Below are 20,353 nucleotides of genomic sequence, written 5' to 3'. Positions count from 1 at the left end.
TCAGAGTAACGTGCATTTTAAGCAATTATACATTGCGCTTGTTTTAACGACGGAGGAAAACATTATGCGGAAACCTGTATGCCTGAGAATTCTCCATAATGTTCTCAAAGGTGTGTGAAGTATGCCAATCCGTACCTACTTGACCAGCGCGTCAGAATAGTCTGAGAAGAACCCTTCTCATTCTGGGAGGATACCAGCTGTGTTCATCAATGGGTCGGCCATGGATTGATCATGATGATGATGATGATACAATTTTGCCAGGCTTACGCACAGTTAACACCTTGAAAAGTTACACAATATGGGTATACTATTAAGCATTTTAAGCAAGATGTTTTGTTACAGCCAACAGCAGGCCGCTCTCCGGACGGCACCTCGTGCGATGTGAAACCTCCTCATCAACAGTCGTGGGATCCAAGGGTCGGATACGTAAGTGATAATCTAAATATATAAAAGGAAAAGTTGACTGACTGACTGACTGACAATATCAAATCAGAAATGAGGAGATTCGTAGAAGAACCAGAGTAACCTCCATAGCTCAACGGATTGGGAAGCTGAAATGGCAATGGGCAGGACACATAATCCCTAATTTTTTTCAGCGCTTTAGGCTGTGCGTTGATAGATCAGTTAGTCAGTCATATTAATGCTCTTCAGGATATTATTTGCAAATTGCAGAAAATGCCTATTAAGTGGGCTCAGGGCGGTGCTTTCTTCATACAAACGTAGGAGTATATTGTACGCTCAAAACTTAGTATTATCTCCATTTATCTCGTCATTATCTAGGTTTATTGATAGGTTTATTATTTAAGTTACGAGCCTCAAAAGATTCCTATTTTAACACTGAATTTATGACAACTTTGGGCGTAAATAAATAAGATTAGGGGTATGAAAATTCTAAAACAATTTAACATTGGACATAGTTTATTTATTCATTAGTTGAAATAACTTTGCTTTCCAAACATAAATTCAGTAGTCTTTTCTCAACAATACTTTTTCTAAACCCTTTTCGCATGCTTGATTTCGGTGGAAATCATCGTGCCTCTCACCTTTCTCATACAATGTCAAGTGAAAAGCAAACTGGTTAGGTCGAGCGTACTGCGTCACCTTAAATATTAAATAGGGACCTATTCCACTAGTAAATAACCATTTTTTCTAAAACTCAAGACAGCCACCATTTTCGTAGATTAAAATTGTTCATTACCAAAGTCTCTCTAATACAATAAACTACAATAATTCATGTAAACGCCAGGTGTGGCGGGCACGCCTTTCGCATACTTATGTAAGAATATACAAACACGCATGAGTGATTATTTATTTACAATGTCACGCAATGTCTGATGACAATTTAATTTCGGATTAAATTGTTAGAACACTTTTAATTATTATTATTTAGTTGATTACGTGTTCATATAATCGTGTGTTACCTAAGCTACGTACCTAATCACAATTCTATCAAAGTTACTCTTGCTGCTAAAGGGAACTATTCAATGGTACTGATTCTGAGCACACCTAAATTTTAGAGTATTCGCATCCTCTTCTTACTAATCCTAATCCTAATAAATATGAAAGTGTGGATGTTTGGATGTTTGTTACGTAATCACACAAAAACTACTGGACGGATTTGGCTGAAATTTGAAATGTAGATAGATTATACCCTGGATTAACACATAGGCTACTTTTCATCCCGGAAGATCAAAGAGTTCCCGCGGGATTTTGAAAAACGTAAATCGACGCGGACGAAGTGGCGGGCATGCAGCTAGTGACATATAAATAGGACAGACACAGTTTGACAGTTTAAAATTTAATTTAGAGCTGTCAAACCTCGTGAATTTAGCTGTCGCGAGCCTATTGTTTAAATTTGTAGCGTGCACTAAAGTTTAGAGTCTTGAATGTAAAATTCATGTTCTGTCCTTTTTTAGCAATGTTATAAAGAAAAAAAAGATGTAGATACTCTAAATTTAGTTTAGAGAAATTTAAACGCATTTTTATTGCACTTATCGATCAAATACATTTTTTTGTAATTTTTTTAGGATCAAATTAAGACACTTTTCAAAAAGGGTAACCCTATTCTGCCAATCCGCGCTTGGCCAGCGTAGTGGATTAAAACCAATCCCTTCTTATTATGAGAGGAGACCCGTGCTCTGAAGTGAGCCGGCACGGCGATGGGTTGATCATGATGATCATGATGAAATATTTCTTTGCCAACAGGGCGCGCCACCCGGCCCTTGGGATATGAAGGGCGCGCACGCGCATGCGCTACACCACCAGGGGGCGCCACAACCGCACCCCCCATACGTACCCCAGTACTCCTGGTACCAAGCTGACACCAACCCTGGCCTGTTAACGTAAGTACCACTATTATGAAGATAATATTGAATATCGAATAATAATATCATAATATATAAATTATGGAAAGAATATTACATAATTATCCCAGATAGCAGATAAATCTTCTTAAATTAGGACAAAATTATATAGTTTGCGTCTCTTCATAATTCGTAGATTATGAACAGGACATTTAATATTAAAGCATTTGGTTTTAATTAATACAAAATGATATCTGTCTATCATTAGAGGACGAAGTTGATATTATTAAAAGTTTATTCTAAAATAACATTATTTTATGAATACTTATCGCTAATCATTCATTGGTTTTCATTAAAAATAATTTACGTTAAATGAACTACCCATTTGCATTTCTTCATAACTATATGAATTATAAAGAATATATTTAATATCAATTATTAAAAATTTAAGGATTGCGAGTATTTTTCGAAAAATCCCTATAATATACTTAACACTATTCATAATATATATTCGAGTCTATTGTTATAAAATTGAGTTAAGTAAAGAAAATATAGCATTTAGATTAAAATATTCCAATTTATTTACAGTGAAAACGGCTTAGCGTTATTTCATCGGATGGGGCTGAGAAGTCAGTTCTTGGGATCGAATGAACAAAATAATTATGACAGCTGAAGATTTTATTAGTCTAGACGTTATAAATAATGCTACAATAGTAATTACTAAATATATAAAAACATTGTGACTGTTACAATTTTAGCAAAAAAACATACACCTGCCAAGTTTTCTCTTGAAAGTTTTTGTATAGATATACTATTTCAAAATAATGATGTAAAACTTTATCACTTTATCTTAATAAGGAGCTGGCGATCTAAATGGTGTAATAACAAAATTACACTTCTAATGAAAATACTTCTTTTTGCTATAATCGGTATGTTTTTAACGTACTGAATAAAATCTAAACTCATTTTCAAGCAAAATAGCCTAAAAATGTACTAAAGTTGGGTTTAAAGTTATGATTTCGATCACTGAATATTGATCTCATTTTAAAGCAAAACGGCCTAAAACTGTGCTAAAGTCGTGAGTCCAAAGTCGTTCTTTCGATCAAAATGGTACAAAAGTGGTAGCTTTCTTTCGGATTTTGCTCCTCCTGTAAAACTTTATTTGGTGCAATTACACCGTTTTGTTTGTCAGCTTCTATAATGTTTCATTGTCATGGTCACAATAAATATAACTTTATAATTTGTACAGTTTACCAAATACTATACTTTAATGGCATATACAACTATTTTGACAGCTTGCGATATTATAATATTTTCCAAGATGATTTTATATCATTCGTATTTTATTTCATTTTTGGTGTTATTTATTTTGTTATACGTGATATTAAACAGAGAGGACCTACTTTTGTTCTCTACACTTTTTGCTCTACTTATTTTTAATTTAGAAAATATTTAAAGCAATTTTTATTTTTTATTTATTTCAATGAAACCCTGGTTATTATGACAAAAAGTAATAATTTCAGTGAATATAAAAACATACTTTGCATGTAAAAATGTAGAAAGTTTAAATTTTAAAATTATGTCCTTTCTAAATTGGTCTGGCTATTTATCAAAAGCATTAATAACAGAAAATTGTTTGTCAACAGGGTCTGGCCTGCCGTGTAACGACCATCGGAAAAACAAAATGAAACACACGCTAAAAAATTAAATAATTTGCAAGTATAATTCACTTAAAATTTATAAACAGCGCACAAAAACGCGCACCATAATGGCGTATATCCCAAAAGATGTAAAAGAACGGCACAACCAAGATTATTGTTAAGAAAATTATTTAATAGTAATAAAAATCAATGTACATTTTTTATTAACAATAAACTATAAATAAATAGGATTTAAAATGTTTATAATGGTTACTGTAAATTTTTAGAATATAAGTATTGCAAGAAAATATATACAATTAAAAATAGTTCCAGTGACCACGTTGGTCAAAATCGCAATTAGTTATATTTGTTATTGTCAAAAAAAAAATATTATTATTTTTGTCAAAGTTGTGTATGCCATTAAAGTCTCGACCCATTTTAGAAAATAGTGAAATGTTTCAAAATGCGTATGCAATTTTGACTGATGTAAATAACAATAATATGTGAAAGGTGGTTGTATCCTATATTATTTTGTATTTTTAAATTCCCGTTATTGTAAATAGGTTAAATCATAATGGAAATCTAAGCTGTAAATTTCTGTATTTGTGTATAACTGTTCAATTGTGCAATACATTCATGTAATTTTAATACAATCTTCTTCATAGTTAAAATATTCTTCATCATAGTTATTATATTTGTGTATTCAACAGAGTTTTTCTGGCATTTTTTGTAAAAATAAACAACGTGGTCACGGAATATAAGTCGAGAAATTTTCCAAAACCCGACGGAAAGTTGAAAATATAAAAAGAAACCCAGGAGTATTAAACTTATTTAATAGGTCTTTACTATTTTTAATTTCTTAAATTTTCCTTTTTTTCTGCAGCCGTCAATAAAATCAAATACAATTTATATTTGTTTTTCTTGTATTTTTAACTAACATTAATTTATGGTTATTCTATGTTTTTAAATTATTATGCCACCAGATATGAAGTTATGGTGCTGAATAATAATTATAACATATTTAAAAATAAAGTTATGTTTAAATATTAACATGGCAAAAGTAACCAGTGATTTATAGTAAATAAAAAGATGGCTTCTGAAATGCTACCATTTTTTTTTGTTTTATTAACTAAGCTTTAAAACATGATTGTGTTTATTTATTTAGATTATAATCATTAAATCAAACGGGAACACAAACCAGTCTGTTGTGATAAATAATTTTAAGTTTTTTAGACAAAATGTATTTTTTTTGGTAAACTATTAAATAAAAATGTATTTATTACATAATGTTTGTGCAAAAATTGTGTTCTGAATGCAAATCTATTTAAGCTATTTTTTATTTCTATCGCAAACTGAATTTATTTTGTAAACAATACTATAGTCTATTTAAAAATAACACTCAAAATAATCTTTCATACAGTAAATAGAAAAAACATAAAAACATAAACTGGTGAAATCTATGAAAATATTACAATATGGTATGGACTTTAACAAAAGGTTACTTAGGTACTAAATTTTACAAAATATTATGTATTTGAAATAATAATCATTTATAATGAGATATAATCGCCAGAATAAAATTGTATATAACAATAATTCTGGCAGTGATATTAAGTTTTTAATATTATATTCAGAATATTATTTAAATAGACTATAGTATTATTTAGAATGGGTCTTACGGGATGACTTTGTAAATATGTTTTGTAATATATAGAGAGAATAAAAATATACATATAAATATAGATTAGATAGTATAATTACTTTATAACTACAATGTATTATAAGGAAACCGGAAATGAGAAAAAAAGTGAATAAATTTCTTTTGTCAAATAAAAGTGAAAAAGATTTTTTGTGTTTTCATTTATAACATCTTTATACGATGATAATACTTCAACGTTTGACAACATTTACACCTGATGGAAAGTGTTCATAGTCAGAGTTGTTTTTTATTCAGATACAAGTTAGCCCTTGACTGCAATCTCACCTGGTGGAAAGTGACGATGCAGTTTAAGATGGAAGCGGGCTAACCTGGAAGGTATGACAGTTTTTAATAAACCCATGCCCAACGCTAGATCGCTTGGCGGCACGGCTTTGCCGGTAAGGTGGTAACTAGTCCAGACCAGAAATCCCTGCCAGGAATCGAACCCGGGACCACCCACTAATAAGATCACAGCGCTTACCACTGCGCCAGGGAGGTCGTCAAAAAAAAATGGAACCCGCTTGGTGACAATATAAAAAATAATTATCAAAGTCATCGATCGATCGCACCTCAAATTTTTTTAAGCAATTAGATATAAGTCCCGCAAATTGCTATTGCGCTGGAACCATGTCTCATTAACATCGAAATGACGTCATTTGACGTATAATTCAGTAAAAATATACCATCAGCTCGAAACTTCAGTCTAGTGTTGACGTCACTAAAATGGCGGCCACGCGCATTAGCAATTTGTGGGACTTATATCATTTACTTTTACGGTGAAGGAAAACATCGTGAGGAAACCTGCGTACCTCGAGAGTTCTCTATAATATTCTCAAAGGTGTTTGAAGTCTGCCAATCCGCACTGGGCGTGACAGACTATGGCCTTAAACCCTTCTCATTCTGAGAGGAGTGGGTTTGATTTGGATTTAGTGATTTTTTTGAACCAAAAAAATCATTAAAAAAAACTGTGACAGGTCAAGATGGCAATCGGGGTATGAGGCGGGGGGACGCCCAGCACACCCACCCACACCGGGTTAGCGCGGGGGCTGTGCGGGAGTGCGGCGCGTTCCCTCTCCGCTTGCCATCTGGACCTGTCGCGGACTATACATAAGTTGGACGTATGCATACATCCTATATCTACACTTTTTTTTAGTCCGCGATGGAAGCCTTACCTGTCGTCGATGTCCAAAGAAAAAACCGGCCAAGTGCGAGTCATGATCGCGCACCGAGGGTTCCGTACTACAGTCGTATTTTTTCGACATTTTGCACGACAATTTAAAAACTATGGTGAATAAAAATCTGTTTTAGAATGCACAGCCCTTTCATATAATACCCGACTTGATATAGTTATCTTACTTCGAAAATTGAAAATCCTAATTTTTAGTTCATGACCACAATTTTTTTTTTTGTGTGATGTAACCACAAATTCACGGTTTTCAGATTTTTCCCCTAATGTCTGCTATAAGACTTACCTACCTGCCAAATTTCATGATTCTATGTCAACGAAAAGTACCCTGTAGGTTTCTTGCCAGACAGACGGACAGACAGACAGACAGATAGACAGACAGACAGACAGACAGACAGGCAGACAGACAGACAGACAGACAGACAGACAGACAACAAAGTGATCCTATAAGGGTTCCGTTTTTCCTTTTGAGGTACGGAACCCTAAAAAGGTATCCATATCAATTCGGTGGATTCAAAGAAGATTCCAAGCGGTCTGTATGCTTGAAGGTCCTAAATTAAGACGAATAAATATGTAAAAAATCATCTCAACGCTGAAAGTAATCACTTATAGGTAAAACCGAGAATTGCCGTCCCAAAGGATATTGAGCAAAACCTGATGTATGTACAAATTAGCGACTTTTTGTTAGTTAAGACTTTTTGACTTTTGTCGTGCTCGTTGCCTCGAACATATCACAGTTCACTCTGATCATACGTGGAGAGATTTGATTTTGATATTATGTAAGATCATACGCTGATGGACAGGACGGGATGTGTTCATGACAGGACGGGCTTAAGGCGTGTATAATGTGTAGGTATTAAGCATTTTATTGAGAAGACCATCGTCCATCGTGAAGATACTTGGTAGTTCGCAAACCTATGGAACTTGTACTATCATCAACAAAAATTATCGCCTAATTTAAATTATACTAGTTTTATTTTTAAAGAAAACCAACAACAATTTAAAGAATTAGGAAACCAATTAAGTAATCTCAAAAACTTACAAGTTTGATGTAACCTTTCAAATATGACAGTGAATTCCTCAGTTGAAACGCTTAATAGATTTCAGTAACTATAAGCAATATGAAACATCTTACAATGCAAACTGCAAATAGTGACGATGCGACGGCGTGCGACCATAGCTTTGCGTGTGGAAACATTTTGTCGGGCGACTTGTCGCAAGTGTGTCCTAACCACACACTATTTTGCATACCGAGTGCACTACCCAATTTGTCATTCCTGCTTAAGAATTTAGACGTAAGGCTGAGTGCAGACTCTCGTAGCATTGTTATTTGTATGGCTTTCAATTATAATTCCATGCATTTTAAAATTACGGTATTTAAATTGTTTTTGAAGCACCTACCTAATATAGGAAGAAAAGGTTTGTTATATTAAAATAGCCGCTCCTTTTTAGAGGTTGGTAAAGTTTAATGTCTTTTCTTTTACTGCATTGAAGAGAGACAGTTTTTAGCTTATAGTTTTGATGACGGTTCGCGGTGAAATTTGAAATGCAAAATTTAAATGCACTTATCGATCAAATAAAAATTTTGTAAATTTTTTGGTGGTTTATTATCACTTTGGGATTAATTTTAAACATTTTTCAAAAAAGGGTAAAATACCCTATTACAAAGTTATAGAATTTTTAATTAATTTTTTCGCGTTTTGTTTTGTATCATAAATCAGTAATCATCAGTACTATCAGCTGTCTTCGTGTTTGCCAGCGTTCTGGTTACACCCTGTATAATTCCTACGGTTTGGGCTGTGTGCACCAAGCCTTACTATCATATTCAAATGAGGCTACAACTTCAAGTATAGTAGGATTCTTGGAGGTTTTTTCTACGTCCATCCGTCTTACCGTGCGACTTGATTTTTTTCACAAATTACTTATGAAGGAATCCTGTTAATACAGCCTTTTGTATATTGCGCATCCCACATCCCGCCATCAGAATTAATAACATTAAAATTACCTCCTTCCTAACATTTCATCTGTATATATAAAAATTCAAAGTCCTGACTGACTGACTGACTTACATATCAACGCACAGTCTAAACCGCTGGTCCTAGAGACATGAAATTTTGAGGATGTGTTCTTTGTAAAGAGTAGGTATCCACTAAGAAAGGATTTTTCGAAATTCTACCCATACGTAGGTTAAATGGGGGTTTGTAATTTATGTAGTCCACGCGGACGAAGTCGAGGGCATCGTCTAGTATATGTATAAAAGGAAAAGGTGAGTGACTGACTGACTGATCTATCATTGCACAGCTCAAACTACTAGACGGATCGGGCTGAAATTTGGCATGCAGATAGCTATTATGACGTAGGCATGCGCCAAGAAAGGATTTTTGAAAATTATAATATAAATACGGGTAAGAACGGCACTAACTTTTGTAATACATTTAGTAATAACTAGCTTATGCTCGCGACTTCGTCCGCGTGGACTATACAAATTTCAAACCCCTATTTCAGCCCCTTAGGGGTTGAAATTTTCAAAAATCCTATCTTAGCGGATGCCTACGTCATAATAGCTATCTGCATGCCAAATTTCAGCCCGATCGGTCCAGTAGTTTGAGCTGTGCGTTGATGGATCAGTCAGTCAGTCACCTTTGCCTATTATATATTATTTAGAAGATTATCCTATGCGTTATAAATGGCTAAGCCATCCGGTTTGCACCCCCTCTCCCGCGTAAACAGTAGCAAGTATCAGCTGTAATTAAAATGGCGATCGGCTGCCAATTATATGTGCCTTTATTGAAACGTCGCAGTTGGGACGTTGTTCGACGTTTTTTATCCTTTCGGCATCAGCGCAAAGGGATTTTTCAGCTTTTTGTAGTTAACTCCATATGTGTGGAGGATGCTGACATAACTCACGACTCACGACAGCGCGTGACTTCGCTCGGACATGTGCCCTGGATAGAATATGCCATTGAATTAAAGTAGTGCCTGTAGAAAAGCTATTCCAAAAACAACTGTGCTGTCTGATAGCTTAGGAATTCCGAATACCTATTATAATACATTCATTTTTTTTAAAACCGCTGCTGGTCCGGGCTAGAGACATGAAAGGAGGGAGGGTATGTTTTTTGTAAAGAGCAGAAGGTATCCAATAAGAAAGGATTTTTTTTAATTCCACCCCTTAGTGGGTTAAATGGGGAATGAAAGTTTGTATGAAAATCCGTCAGTTTTAAAGTTACATGGATGAAAATTGGAATTTAAACTTTTGATCAAAAATAAAAATACGAATTTCACGATTTTTGAAAATTCTACTACCAGGGGGGTTAAATAGGGCATGAAGGTTTGTATGAAAGTTCGTCATTTTTCAAGTTAATATTTGCATGAAAATTGGTATTTGGGGTTTCGGTCACAAATGAAGAAATACGTGATTCAGGATTTTTCGAAATTCAACCCGCACCTCGATTTTCTAAATTCTACCCGAGCGAAGCCGGGACGGGTCAGTAAATATATAAAAGGAAAAGGTGAGTGACTGACTGACTGATCTATCAACGCACAGCTGAAACTACTGGACGGATCGGGCTGAAATTTGGCACGAAGGTATTACAACGTAAGCATCCGCTAAGAAATAGGGGTTTGAAATTTGTGTAGTCCACGCGGACGAAGTCGCTAGTATTAGTATAGATTTCTTCACACAGTAGATTAAATGCCATCTGACAATAATGTCATTCTTGGTTATCATGTCAACACTGCTCATAAAAGGCTTGATATAATAATGATAAGTCAAACCTGAGTTGACAAATTCAATTGCCTTATTAATGTCGTAAAAAGTAGTTCAGTCTAACGTGTGACATATTTCTAAAGCTCATCTCACAATACGAGATATCTGAATACATAAAAGGAAAAGGTGACTGACTGACTGACTGACCGATCTATCAACACAGCTCAAACTACTACACGGATCGGCCTGTAATTTGGTATGCAGATAGCTATTATGACGTAGGCATCCGCGAAGAAAGTATTTTTGAAAATTCAAAGGGCTGAAATAGGGGTTAGTCAGGTTAGAATATGTTTCGAAGCGTCTGTGAAGCGAAGTCGGGAGCATAAGTTAGTAAATTATTATATTATAGTCCGGTCAATATTGGTGTTCCCAACATTCGTACAAATTTTTAGCTCTATATGCGAATTAATGTAACCTTGAATGTCTATTTTGATCTGACTATAATATATAATTATTATACCCCGTAGTGTAAAATAAGCTTAAGGGATGGGAAAGTAATATATCTATGTTCATCATCATCATCATCAACCGATAGACGTCCACTGCTGGACATAATATGTCTCTTGTAGGGACCTCCACATGCATGCTCCACAACCCTAAAAATTAAATCCGTTCGAGTTTTGTCTCTACACACTTTTAATATGTACCTACCATGTCTAGACTCTAGGCTATACAGTAAACTGAGAAATACAATCTCACTAGGTCATCATCATCATCATCATCAATCAATAGACGTCCACTGCTGGACATAGGTCTCATGTAGGGACTTCCACACGTCACGGTCTTGCGCTGACTGAATCCAGCTGCTCCCTGCGACTCGTTTGATGTCGTCCGTCCACCTAGTGGGAGGTTCCGGTGCGAGGTCGCTATTCCAACACCTTGGGACCCCAACGGACCTTGGTACTATATGCTCTGTCCATTGCCACTTCAGCTTCGTAACCCGTTGAGATAATAATATGTCGGTTACTCTAGTTCACTAGCTAGCTAGTCAGTTAGTCAGTACCCTTATTATAAATGCGAAAGTGTGTTTGTTTGTTGGTTTGTCCTTCAATCACATCGCAACGGTGCAACGGATTGACGTGATTTTTTGCATTGGTATAGATAAAGACCTGAAGAGTGACATAGACTACTTTTTATCCCCGAAACTCAAAGAGTTCCGACGGGACTTTTGAAAAACTAAATCCACGCGACATCAGCTAGTCAGCTAGTCTGCTATAATATTATAAAAATGAATCACTGTTGCTTATCGCAAATCTCGAGAACAGCTGAACCGATTTCGCTAATTCTTTTTTTATAATATTCCTTGAAGGACGAGGATGGTTCTTACGGAGAGAAAAATTTAATTTAACCTCCCTTAAATTTTCTAAACTCCACCCGAGCGAAGCCGGGGCGGATCTGCTAGTGATAAATAAAACAAAAGTAATACACGTTACATTTAAATTAATAAAACCCGCCATATGCGAAAACGCCCACCACCTCCAACAAAGTGTCACATTCTAACAGAAAAAATTCAAAAAACGGCCCCTATAGCCAACTGAATGCCGACGGAAGTTGACGCCTACGGAACCCCTTTTCGAAAAATAATAAGACCCCATTGATACAGAAAGAATTTTTCAAAAGAGCTCGCTTTTTTGTCGGACATCTGTCTTTCCAACCGGTACTCTGTTACTAGAGTGAGATGTTAGGTTTTTATATGAAAACTAGCTTAGGCCCGAGACCTACCCTTATATTTTTAAGTACCTACCCTCTTAGGGATTTAATTTTCAAAAATCCTTTCTTATCGGATGTCTATAAGTATCTGCAGTTTGAGGTGTGCGTTGATAGATCAGTCAGTCAGTCAGTCGTCTTTTCCTTTTATAGATTAAAATATGGTTATATACCTATCGACTTCTGTTTTAAAGATAGAAAGCCTAAATTCAAAGCTTTAATTTTTATTGTAACACAAACCAAATCACCTAATGTAGGTATCTAATCTGAAACTTTTTTTAATGAGAATATTACAATAAAACTTAAAGCTAGCCTTATCTAATTACTATACAAATCATGCCCCCGTGGAATGGTGCCAAGAATACTGGCTGCATTTCCGCGCTGGACAGCCAGGTGATCCGTTGCGCAAAAAATGAGCCAGCCCTTCTGTCACCAGATGAGGCTATATATTTTTTTTTATCTTAAACTGAATATATAAATTAAAACGCAAAAATTATCTTCGGGAGAGTGTGTAACACCATAACTTTTTCTAACATTAGAAAAAGAGGCAAAGGTACATATGTATAAAACTTTTAAGACTTTTTATAGTCTGTGGCTTCCATGGGTAGCCAAAACTAAAATGATTAAGAAAGCTCTTAAAGAACACAGCAATTTTCCATCAGCCGAAAACGGAGTTGAAAAGGATTGTTGGGATAGGTCGATTCAGGTTTTACTTGTATAGCTTCGCGACCGAAAATCACTGACATAACCGGCTCTTTTCTCTGAGAGCTTGGACCAAGAAACTGTCCTTATTTTCAAACCTTTTTAGGGTTCCGTACCTCAAAAGGAAAAACGGAACCCTAAAAGGATCACTTTGTTGTCTGTCTGTCTATCTGTCTGTCTGTCTGTCTGTCAAGAAACCTACAGGGTACTTCCCGTTGACCTAGAATCATGAAATTTGGCAGGTAGGTAGAGCTTATAGCTGACATTTGGGGAAAAATCTGAAATCCGTGAAGGGTTAGATCGCACAAAAAAAAATTAAATTGTGGTCATGAACTAAATTATTATTTAAAACTTTCGAAGTGAGTGACTATATCAAGTGGGGTATCATATGAAAGGTCTTCACCTGTACATTCTAAAACACATTTTTATTTATTTTTATGCGTCATAGTTTTTGAATTATCGTGCAAAATGTCGAAAAAATACGACTGTAGTACGGACTACGGAACCCTCATTGCGCGAGCCTGACTCGCACTTGGCCGGTTTTTTTCTTCTTTTTCTTGAAATGCCGTCTCCTACCGGAGGTTGGCAATCATTAGGGCTATCTGTACCTTGGACACTGCTGCTCGGAAAAGAGATCGGGTACTCTTCCCGTAACATTGGCGTAAATTCTTTAGGCACGATGTTCTTCTACGGCCTGGTGGTCTTCTGCCGGCTATTTTCCCCTGAATAAAGAGCTGGAGGAGGTCGTATTTGCTATTTCTTATAATGTGGCCGAAGTTCTCCAACTTCCGGACTTTTATGGTCTTCAGGATTTCAAGATCTTTGCTTAGCCTTTGTAACAGTTGCATTATTGACACGCTTATACCCTAGAGATTCTCAACATTCTTCTGTATACCCAAACCTTTTTTTAGGGTTCCGTATCTCAAAACGTAATTATTATGTACTAGCTTATGCTCGCAACTTTGTTCACGTGGACTATACAAATTTTAACCCCTATTTCACCTCCTTAGGGGTTGAAGTTTCAAAAACAGTAGTTACGTAGCTGTGATAGCCTAGTGGTTAGGACGTCCGCCTTCTAATCGGAGGTCGGGGGTTCGATCCCAGGCACGCACCTCTAACTTTTCGGAGTTATGTGCGTTTTAATTAATTAAATATCACTTGCTTTAACGGTGATGGAAAACATCGTGAGGAAACCTGCATGCCTGAGAGTTCTCCATAATGTTCTCAAAGGTGTGTGAAGTCTACCAATCCGCACATGGCCAGCGTAGTAGACTATGCCCAAAACCCTTCTCACTCTGAGAGGAGACCCATGCTATGATAGTGAGCCGGCGATGGGGTTGATCATGATGATGATGATGATGAATAACACGTCTTTATGGATGAAATATCTGAAAATGTTATTATTATATCGTTAAATTTTACGTACACTCCCACTCATAAGTGGTTCAAGTAATAGTTATATTTGTAGTTAAAAGTCGGTGAACGTTAAAAAAAATAACAATACAGTTTTACAGCCATACATTTCTCGGTACTAGGGTATCATGACGCTCTAACAAGCGACCGCTGATCAATGGCTCGGCCAGTAGGGCGTAATTTTAGGGCGCAGGGCCCGAGTCTATAAAATTTATTGTCGCGTAAATATCAAGAACTTTAGTGAGGTACTGGTTTTTGAGGAGTCCGGAATGCTTTGGAGAAGGTATGTAGGTGTAGGTTTTGACGAAGCAGAAAACTCGTTTTTTGGGTTCCGTAGCCAAATGGCAAAAAACGGAACCCTTATAGATTCGTCATGTCTGTCTGTATGTCACAGCCACTTTTTTTCCGAAACTATAAGAGCTATACTGTTGAAACTTGGTAAGTAGAAGTAGTCTGTGAACCGCATTAAAATTTTTGCACAAAAATAGAAAAAAAAAACAATAAATTATGGGGGTCTTTATTTAATCCGTAGGTACCCTTCCGTGCCCTTATATAAATGCGAAAGTGTGTTTGTTTGTCGGTTTGTTGGTTTGTTAGTTTATCCTTCAATCACGTCGCAACGGTGCAATGGATTGACGTGATTTTTTGCATGGGTATAGATAAAGACCTGGAGAGGGACATAGGCTACTTTTATCCCGGAAAATCAAAGAGTTTCCACGGGATTTTTAAAAAACCTAATTCCACAAAGTTTAGCAAAGTTGAAAATGTACCTATGGGGCCGATTCTCTTGTACACAATCTTTAAACTAAACTAAATTAACAGGTCTAAATCTAGTGCTATCCTTTTCCGCAAGCAACATTATGAAAAGGATAGCATTAGATTTAGACGTGTCATTTTAGTTTAGTTTAGAGATTGTGTACAACGGAATTAGCCACTATATCAAACTAAATGCCTCCTTCGTTTACCATCTCACGTTTTCGTAGCTCCCGCTTTCATTCTGTTCAAAGCACGCTTTGAGTTCGCCGCGCAAGTCGCAGTATTTCTTTAGTTTTTTACACTAAAACAATTCCTTCTTGCTCTGACCAGGGAGAGGCATGTCAACGATCCCTTGACGGCTTCTGTGTTGATATGCCTACCTACCTGGATCAGCAACGTGTAAATAGTCCCTGATCCTTGATGCGTGCGTGTGTGAAATTTAGTATATTAATTATACTGCAATCGTACGAAATTAGCGGCGATGGTATATGCAACAAAAAACCTAGAAAAAACAACATAATAATGCCTGAAACAGATATCTACAGGAAGAAATCACTAACCTGCTCTTATGCAATTCTCCAGGACTCCTTGAATCAAACAAATAATAAAAAACCAAGACACTTAGGGCCGGTTGTTTCAACAAATTTTGACGGACACGTAACCTTTAAATATGGCGCAAACGAACGTAAGAAAAGAAAAAGCGTTGATTCAGCATCTATTAGCGCTAACGTTCGTTAAAAAGTTACGTTTACGTTAACCAGTGCTGGCGCCATTGGTGATCGTCAAATCAGTTCGTAACTTCATACTTCTTACAAACGGAATATTTTATTTACAAATTATAATGGAATCAATTGAATTCAATGCTTTTAATGGTAGTTTTTTTGAAGATGAAAGAGAATTTTTAAATAAGAAAAAGTGATTTAAAATGCGAAGTAGCAATATCAATAACTATATGATTTAATATAAAATGAAATAAAAAAGTATACGGAAAAGTAAGTAAATTTTTAGGGTTAGTTTCGTAACCAGAATAACAATGACGAACAGTTTTTTGTATAATGAAGCAACGCTCTTAAATTCGTCTACGTCTGTTAAATTTTAACGAGCATATATCTTACGAAGACCAATGGTTTGAAACAACCGGCCCTATGTGTGACCAAATCACCGTTTTTGTTTTTCCCTCCTTTCCACAGAAACAACGGGTTCCACTGCACGGCATGACGCCAGGAAGCCGAGTGGATAACAAAAAACTGTCACATTCCCACTGTTGGCCGTACCCACAGGTATCCCACAATCCAGTGAACTCCGCGGGCATCGGAATTAACATTTTTACCACGGAGTAGAAAATATCAGTTTCAAATTCATGAGCCGCTGACAGACAGACGAACGGACAGCGGACGCTAAGTAGTTGGCAACAGAGCAACGGATTGCCGTGATTTTTAGGGTTCCGTACCTCAAAAGGAAAAACGGGACCCTTATAGGATCACTTTGTTGTCTGTCTGTCGGTCTGTCAAGAAACCTACAGGGGACTTCCCGTTGACCTTGAATCATGAAATTTGGCAGGTAGGTGTAGGTCTTATAGCAGACATTCGGGGAAAAATCTGAAAACCGTGAATTTTTGGATACATCCCACAAAAAAAAATTGTGGTCATGAATTAATATTTAATATTTTCAATTTATAAGTAAGATAACTATATTAAAGTGGGATATCATATGAAAGGTCTTCACTTGTGCATTCTAAAACAGATTTTTATTTATTTTCTGCATCATAGTTTTTGAATTATCGTGCAAAATGTCGAAAAAATACGACTGTAGTACGGAACCCTCGTTGCGCGAGCCTGACTCGCACTTGGCCGGTTTTTGCATGAGTATGGTTAAAGACCTGGAAAGTGACATAGGCTACTTTTTATCCCGGGAAATTAAAGAGTTCCCACGGGATTTTAAAAAACCTAAATCCACGCGTACGTAGTCGCGGGCATCAGCTAGTCTATATATATAAAAGGAAAAGGTGACTGACCGACTGACTGACTGACTGATCTATCAACGCACAGCACAAACTACTGGACGGATTATAAATAATAATAATAAATAATAAATAATAAATATGCTTTATTGTTTACATTATTGCTAGTAACTAGTATGTACAATGTTATATCTAATATACTATCTAAACTAAAAACTAACAATAAACAAAAGGTCGCAAACTCAGCATAGCCGAGCACTGCTCACATTATATATATAGGATAGAAAAAAAAAAAAAAAATTAAGCTCATATGTTAAAATCTCATTGTTAAAAATCAACCCTAAGGGTGTAAAATAGGGTTTTAAAATTTGTTTAGGTACTCTACGCGGACGAAGTCGCGGGCATCAGCTAGTCTGTTCTATAGCCATTAGCCAGTAAAATACCATGTGGATGTCACAAACGCCACGTAATGAGAGTCGCGTGGCACAGATATAGCCCGCTGAGCCGTTATTGGTAAATTACTGCTCCCTTTGGCGAAAGTCAGTTAGAGCAAAGGGCGACCCTTTGCTAACTGACTAATTACAATTTAACAATAGGATTTTATTATTTTGTAATTGGTAAGATAAACTAAACCATACAAATCACTATTCATATTATAAATGCGAAAGTGTCTTTATTTGTTGGTTTATTGGTTTGTTGGTTTGTCCTTCAATCACGCCGCAACGGAGCAACGGTTCGACGTGATTTTCTACATGGACATGGAGAGTGACATAGGCTTAAAATCACGTCGATCTGTTGCTTTGTTGCGTACATCATCATTATCATGATCAACCCATCGCTGGCTCACTACAGAGCACTGGTCTCCTCTCAGAGTGAGAAGGGTTTTGGCCATAGTCTACCACGCTGGTCATGTGCGGATTGGTAGACTTCACACACCTTTGAGAACATTATGTAGAACTCTCAGGCATGCAGGTTTCCTCACGATGTTTTCTTTCACCGTTAAAACAAGTGATATTTATTTACTTAAAACGCACATAACTCCGAAAAGTTAGAGATGCGTGCCCGGGATCGAACCCCCGACCTCCGATTAGAAGGCGGACGTCCTAACCACTAAGTTATCACAGCTTACACACATTCGCATTTATAATGTGTGTAGTGACAGTGAGGATAGTTTTTTCAAAAATTTTATATTTCAAATCACTATAATTAATACTAATACCATAAAATTAAAATGAACAATACAAAATGGCGCCTAGTAATTTTCGTCTCGTATGTTGTCGCGTGTCTCCGTTGTATGGAGATGTATGGTTCGTATGGGCTTAACGGTAATGCTACGGTATGGCGTTTAATGCCATGGTGTTGGGTTTCATATAACGATTCCTACCTCTTTGGACGTGTGCTGACACTTTATAGAAATCGGCTGAATATATTTTATTTAAGGCGAAATGCGTCCCAAGAGTTCGAATGTTCAAAGAATCTAATTTTGGCCTCACAAAATTTGTTTATTCCTTTTTAGGGTTCCGTACCTCAAAGGGAAAAACGGAACCCTTATAGGATCACTTTGTTGTCTTTCTGTCTGTCTGTCTGTCAAGAAACCTACAGGGTACTTCCCGTTGACCTAGAATCATGAAATTTGGCAGGTAGGTAGATCTTATAGCTGACATTTGGGGAAAAATCTGAAAACCGTGAATTTAGGGTTGGATCACACCAAAAAAAAATTAAATTGTGGTCATGAACTAATAATTAGTATTTTCAACTTTCGAAGTGAGTCGCTATATCAAGTGGGGTATCATATGAAAGGTCTTCACCTGTACATTCTAAAACAGATTTTTATTTATTTTCGGGCAAAATGTCGAAAAAATACGACTGTAGTACGGAACCCTTCATTGCGCGAGCCTGACCCGCACTTGGCCGGTTTTTTTATATTAAAAAAAATTAAAGATATTCCTTATTGAATTATGACAGCCAAACCATGATTGGCACAATATGGCTCGATACGAAAAATCGCGAAGTTTCCCCACAATACGCATTTTTTACACGACCATTAGGAGAAAACCCAGTTTTATTCGATTGATATAAAACCGATTTCAATAAAATTTCATGTTTACCTTCAACGTTTAATACACATATATACAATATATATATATATATATATACAATAATATAAATATTTATAAAAAGCGGGCAACAAATTTGGACGCACGGGGAGCCTACCTGTTCCATAGACAAACCATCATAATAATTATAATCAATGGAATGGGGTCACAACTCCCAGAAATGAGTAATATAACGCAGAGAACCAGAATTCGAACCTGTAACCTCTCAATGGTAACCCTGATGTTTTAACGACTAAGCAATCATGGTTTTAAAGTAGGTAAGTATATCCAAAACAACTCTTACAATATCACATAATAGGGGCTAAGCTATGAGAGCTTTATCAAAAGCGGTATAATAATTTTTTTTTAAACCACGCCCATGCAACTAGGAAGAGGGGTGTTGTGTTACCATTATAAGTTTGTTATTGTACTCGGGAAAATGCGTTTGACAAACGGGCTTTGCAGATTTTTTCTATATAACTACCTAGCCTATTATAAATGCGAAAGTGTGTTTGTTTGTTAGTTGGTTTGTCCTTCAGTCACGTCGCAACGGAGCAACGTATTAACGTGATTTTTGCATGAGTATAGTATAAGACCTGGAGAGTGACATAGGCTACTTTTTATCTCGGAAAATCAAAGAGTTCTCACGGGATTTTTGAAACCTAAATCCACGCGGACGAAGTCGCGGGCATCAGCTAATTTACTCATAAGTATTACTTGAGAAATGACGTTGGTTTGAGGTTATTATTCATCATCATCAACCAATCGGCCGGCTCACTACTGAGAACAGGTCCCTTCTTAGAATGGTCCAGCCATAATCTACCACCCTGGCTACTTAGCCAATCTAATCTAATCGTGGATTTCACCTGACGCTTGTTGCAATGCGCGGTACTGCAAATACTTATATGGCATAACTAGCTGATGCCCGCGACTTCGTCCGCGTGGATTTACGTTTTTCAAAATCCCGCGTGAACTTTTTGATTTTCCGGGATAAAAAGTAGCCTATGTGTTAATCCGGGTATAATCTATCTCCATTCTAAATTTCAGCTAAATCCGTCCCGTAGTTTTTGCGTGACTGAGTAACAAACATCCAAACATCCACTTTCACATCCATACTAATATTAT

General features: G+C 36.3%; 2 protein-coding genes across 4 annotated transcripts in view; both read left to right on the top strand.

The window, feature by feature from the left end:
- Dll (homeotic protein distal-less) overlaps positions 1-4,043 on the top strand; it is a 152,340-nt gene extending 148,297 nt beyond the window's left edge. For 2 of the 3 annotated variants that reach the window (XM_069507982.1, XM_069507981.1), the window contains exons 6-8: positions 343-426; positions 2,206-2,342; positions 2,892-4,043. In XM_069507982.1, coding sequence (XP_069364083.1) covers positions 343-426; positions 2,206-2,342; positions 2,892-2,976 — 306 coding nt within the window. In that variant the 3' untranslated portion in view covers positions 2,977-4,043. The remainder of the gene's footprint in view (positions 1-342; positions 427-2,205; positions 2,343-2,891) is intronic. The other variant, XM_034982652.2, reaches the window with a different exon arrangement.
- The window catches only part of Cul1 (cullin 1), a 192,536-nt gene that overhangs the window by 64,259 nt on the left and 107,924 nt on the right, over positions 1-20,353 (top strand). The gene's annotated exons all lie outside the window — the stretch shown is intronic.

This window comes from Maniola hyperantus, chromosome 27, assembly GCF_902806685.2.
Source record: "Maniola hyperantus chromosome 27, iAphHyp1.2, whole genome shotgun sequence".
In the NCBI taxonomy this organism is placed as follows: Eukaryota; Metazoa; Arthropoda; class Insecta; order Lepidoptera; family Nymphalidae; genus Maniola; species Maniola hyperantus.
Note: the sequence above shows the minus strand (reverse complement) of the source record. Positions and strands in the feature narration are given on the sequence as shown.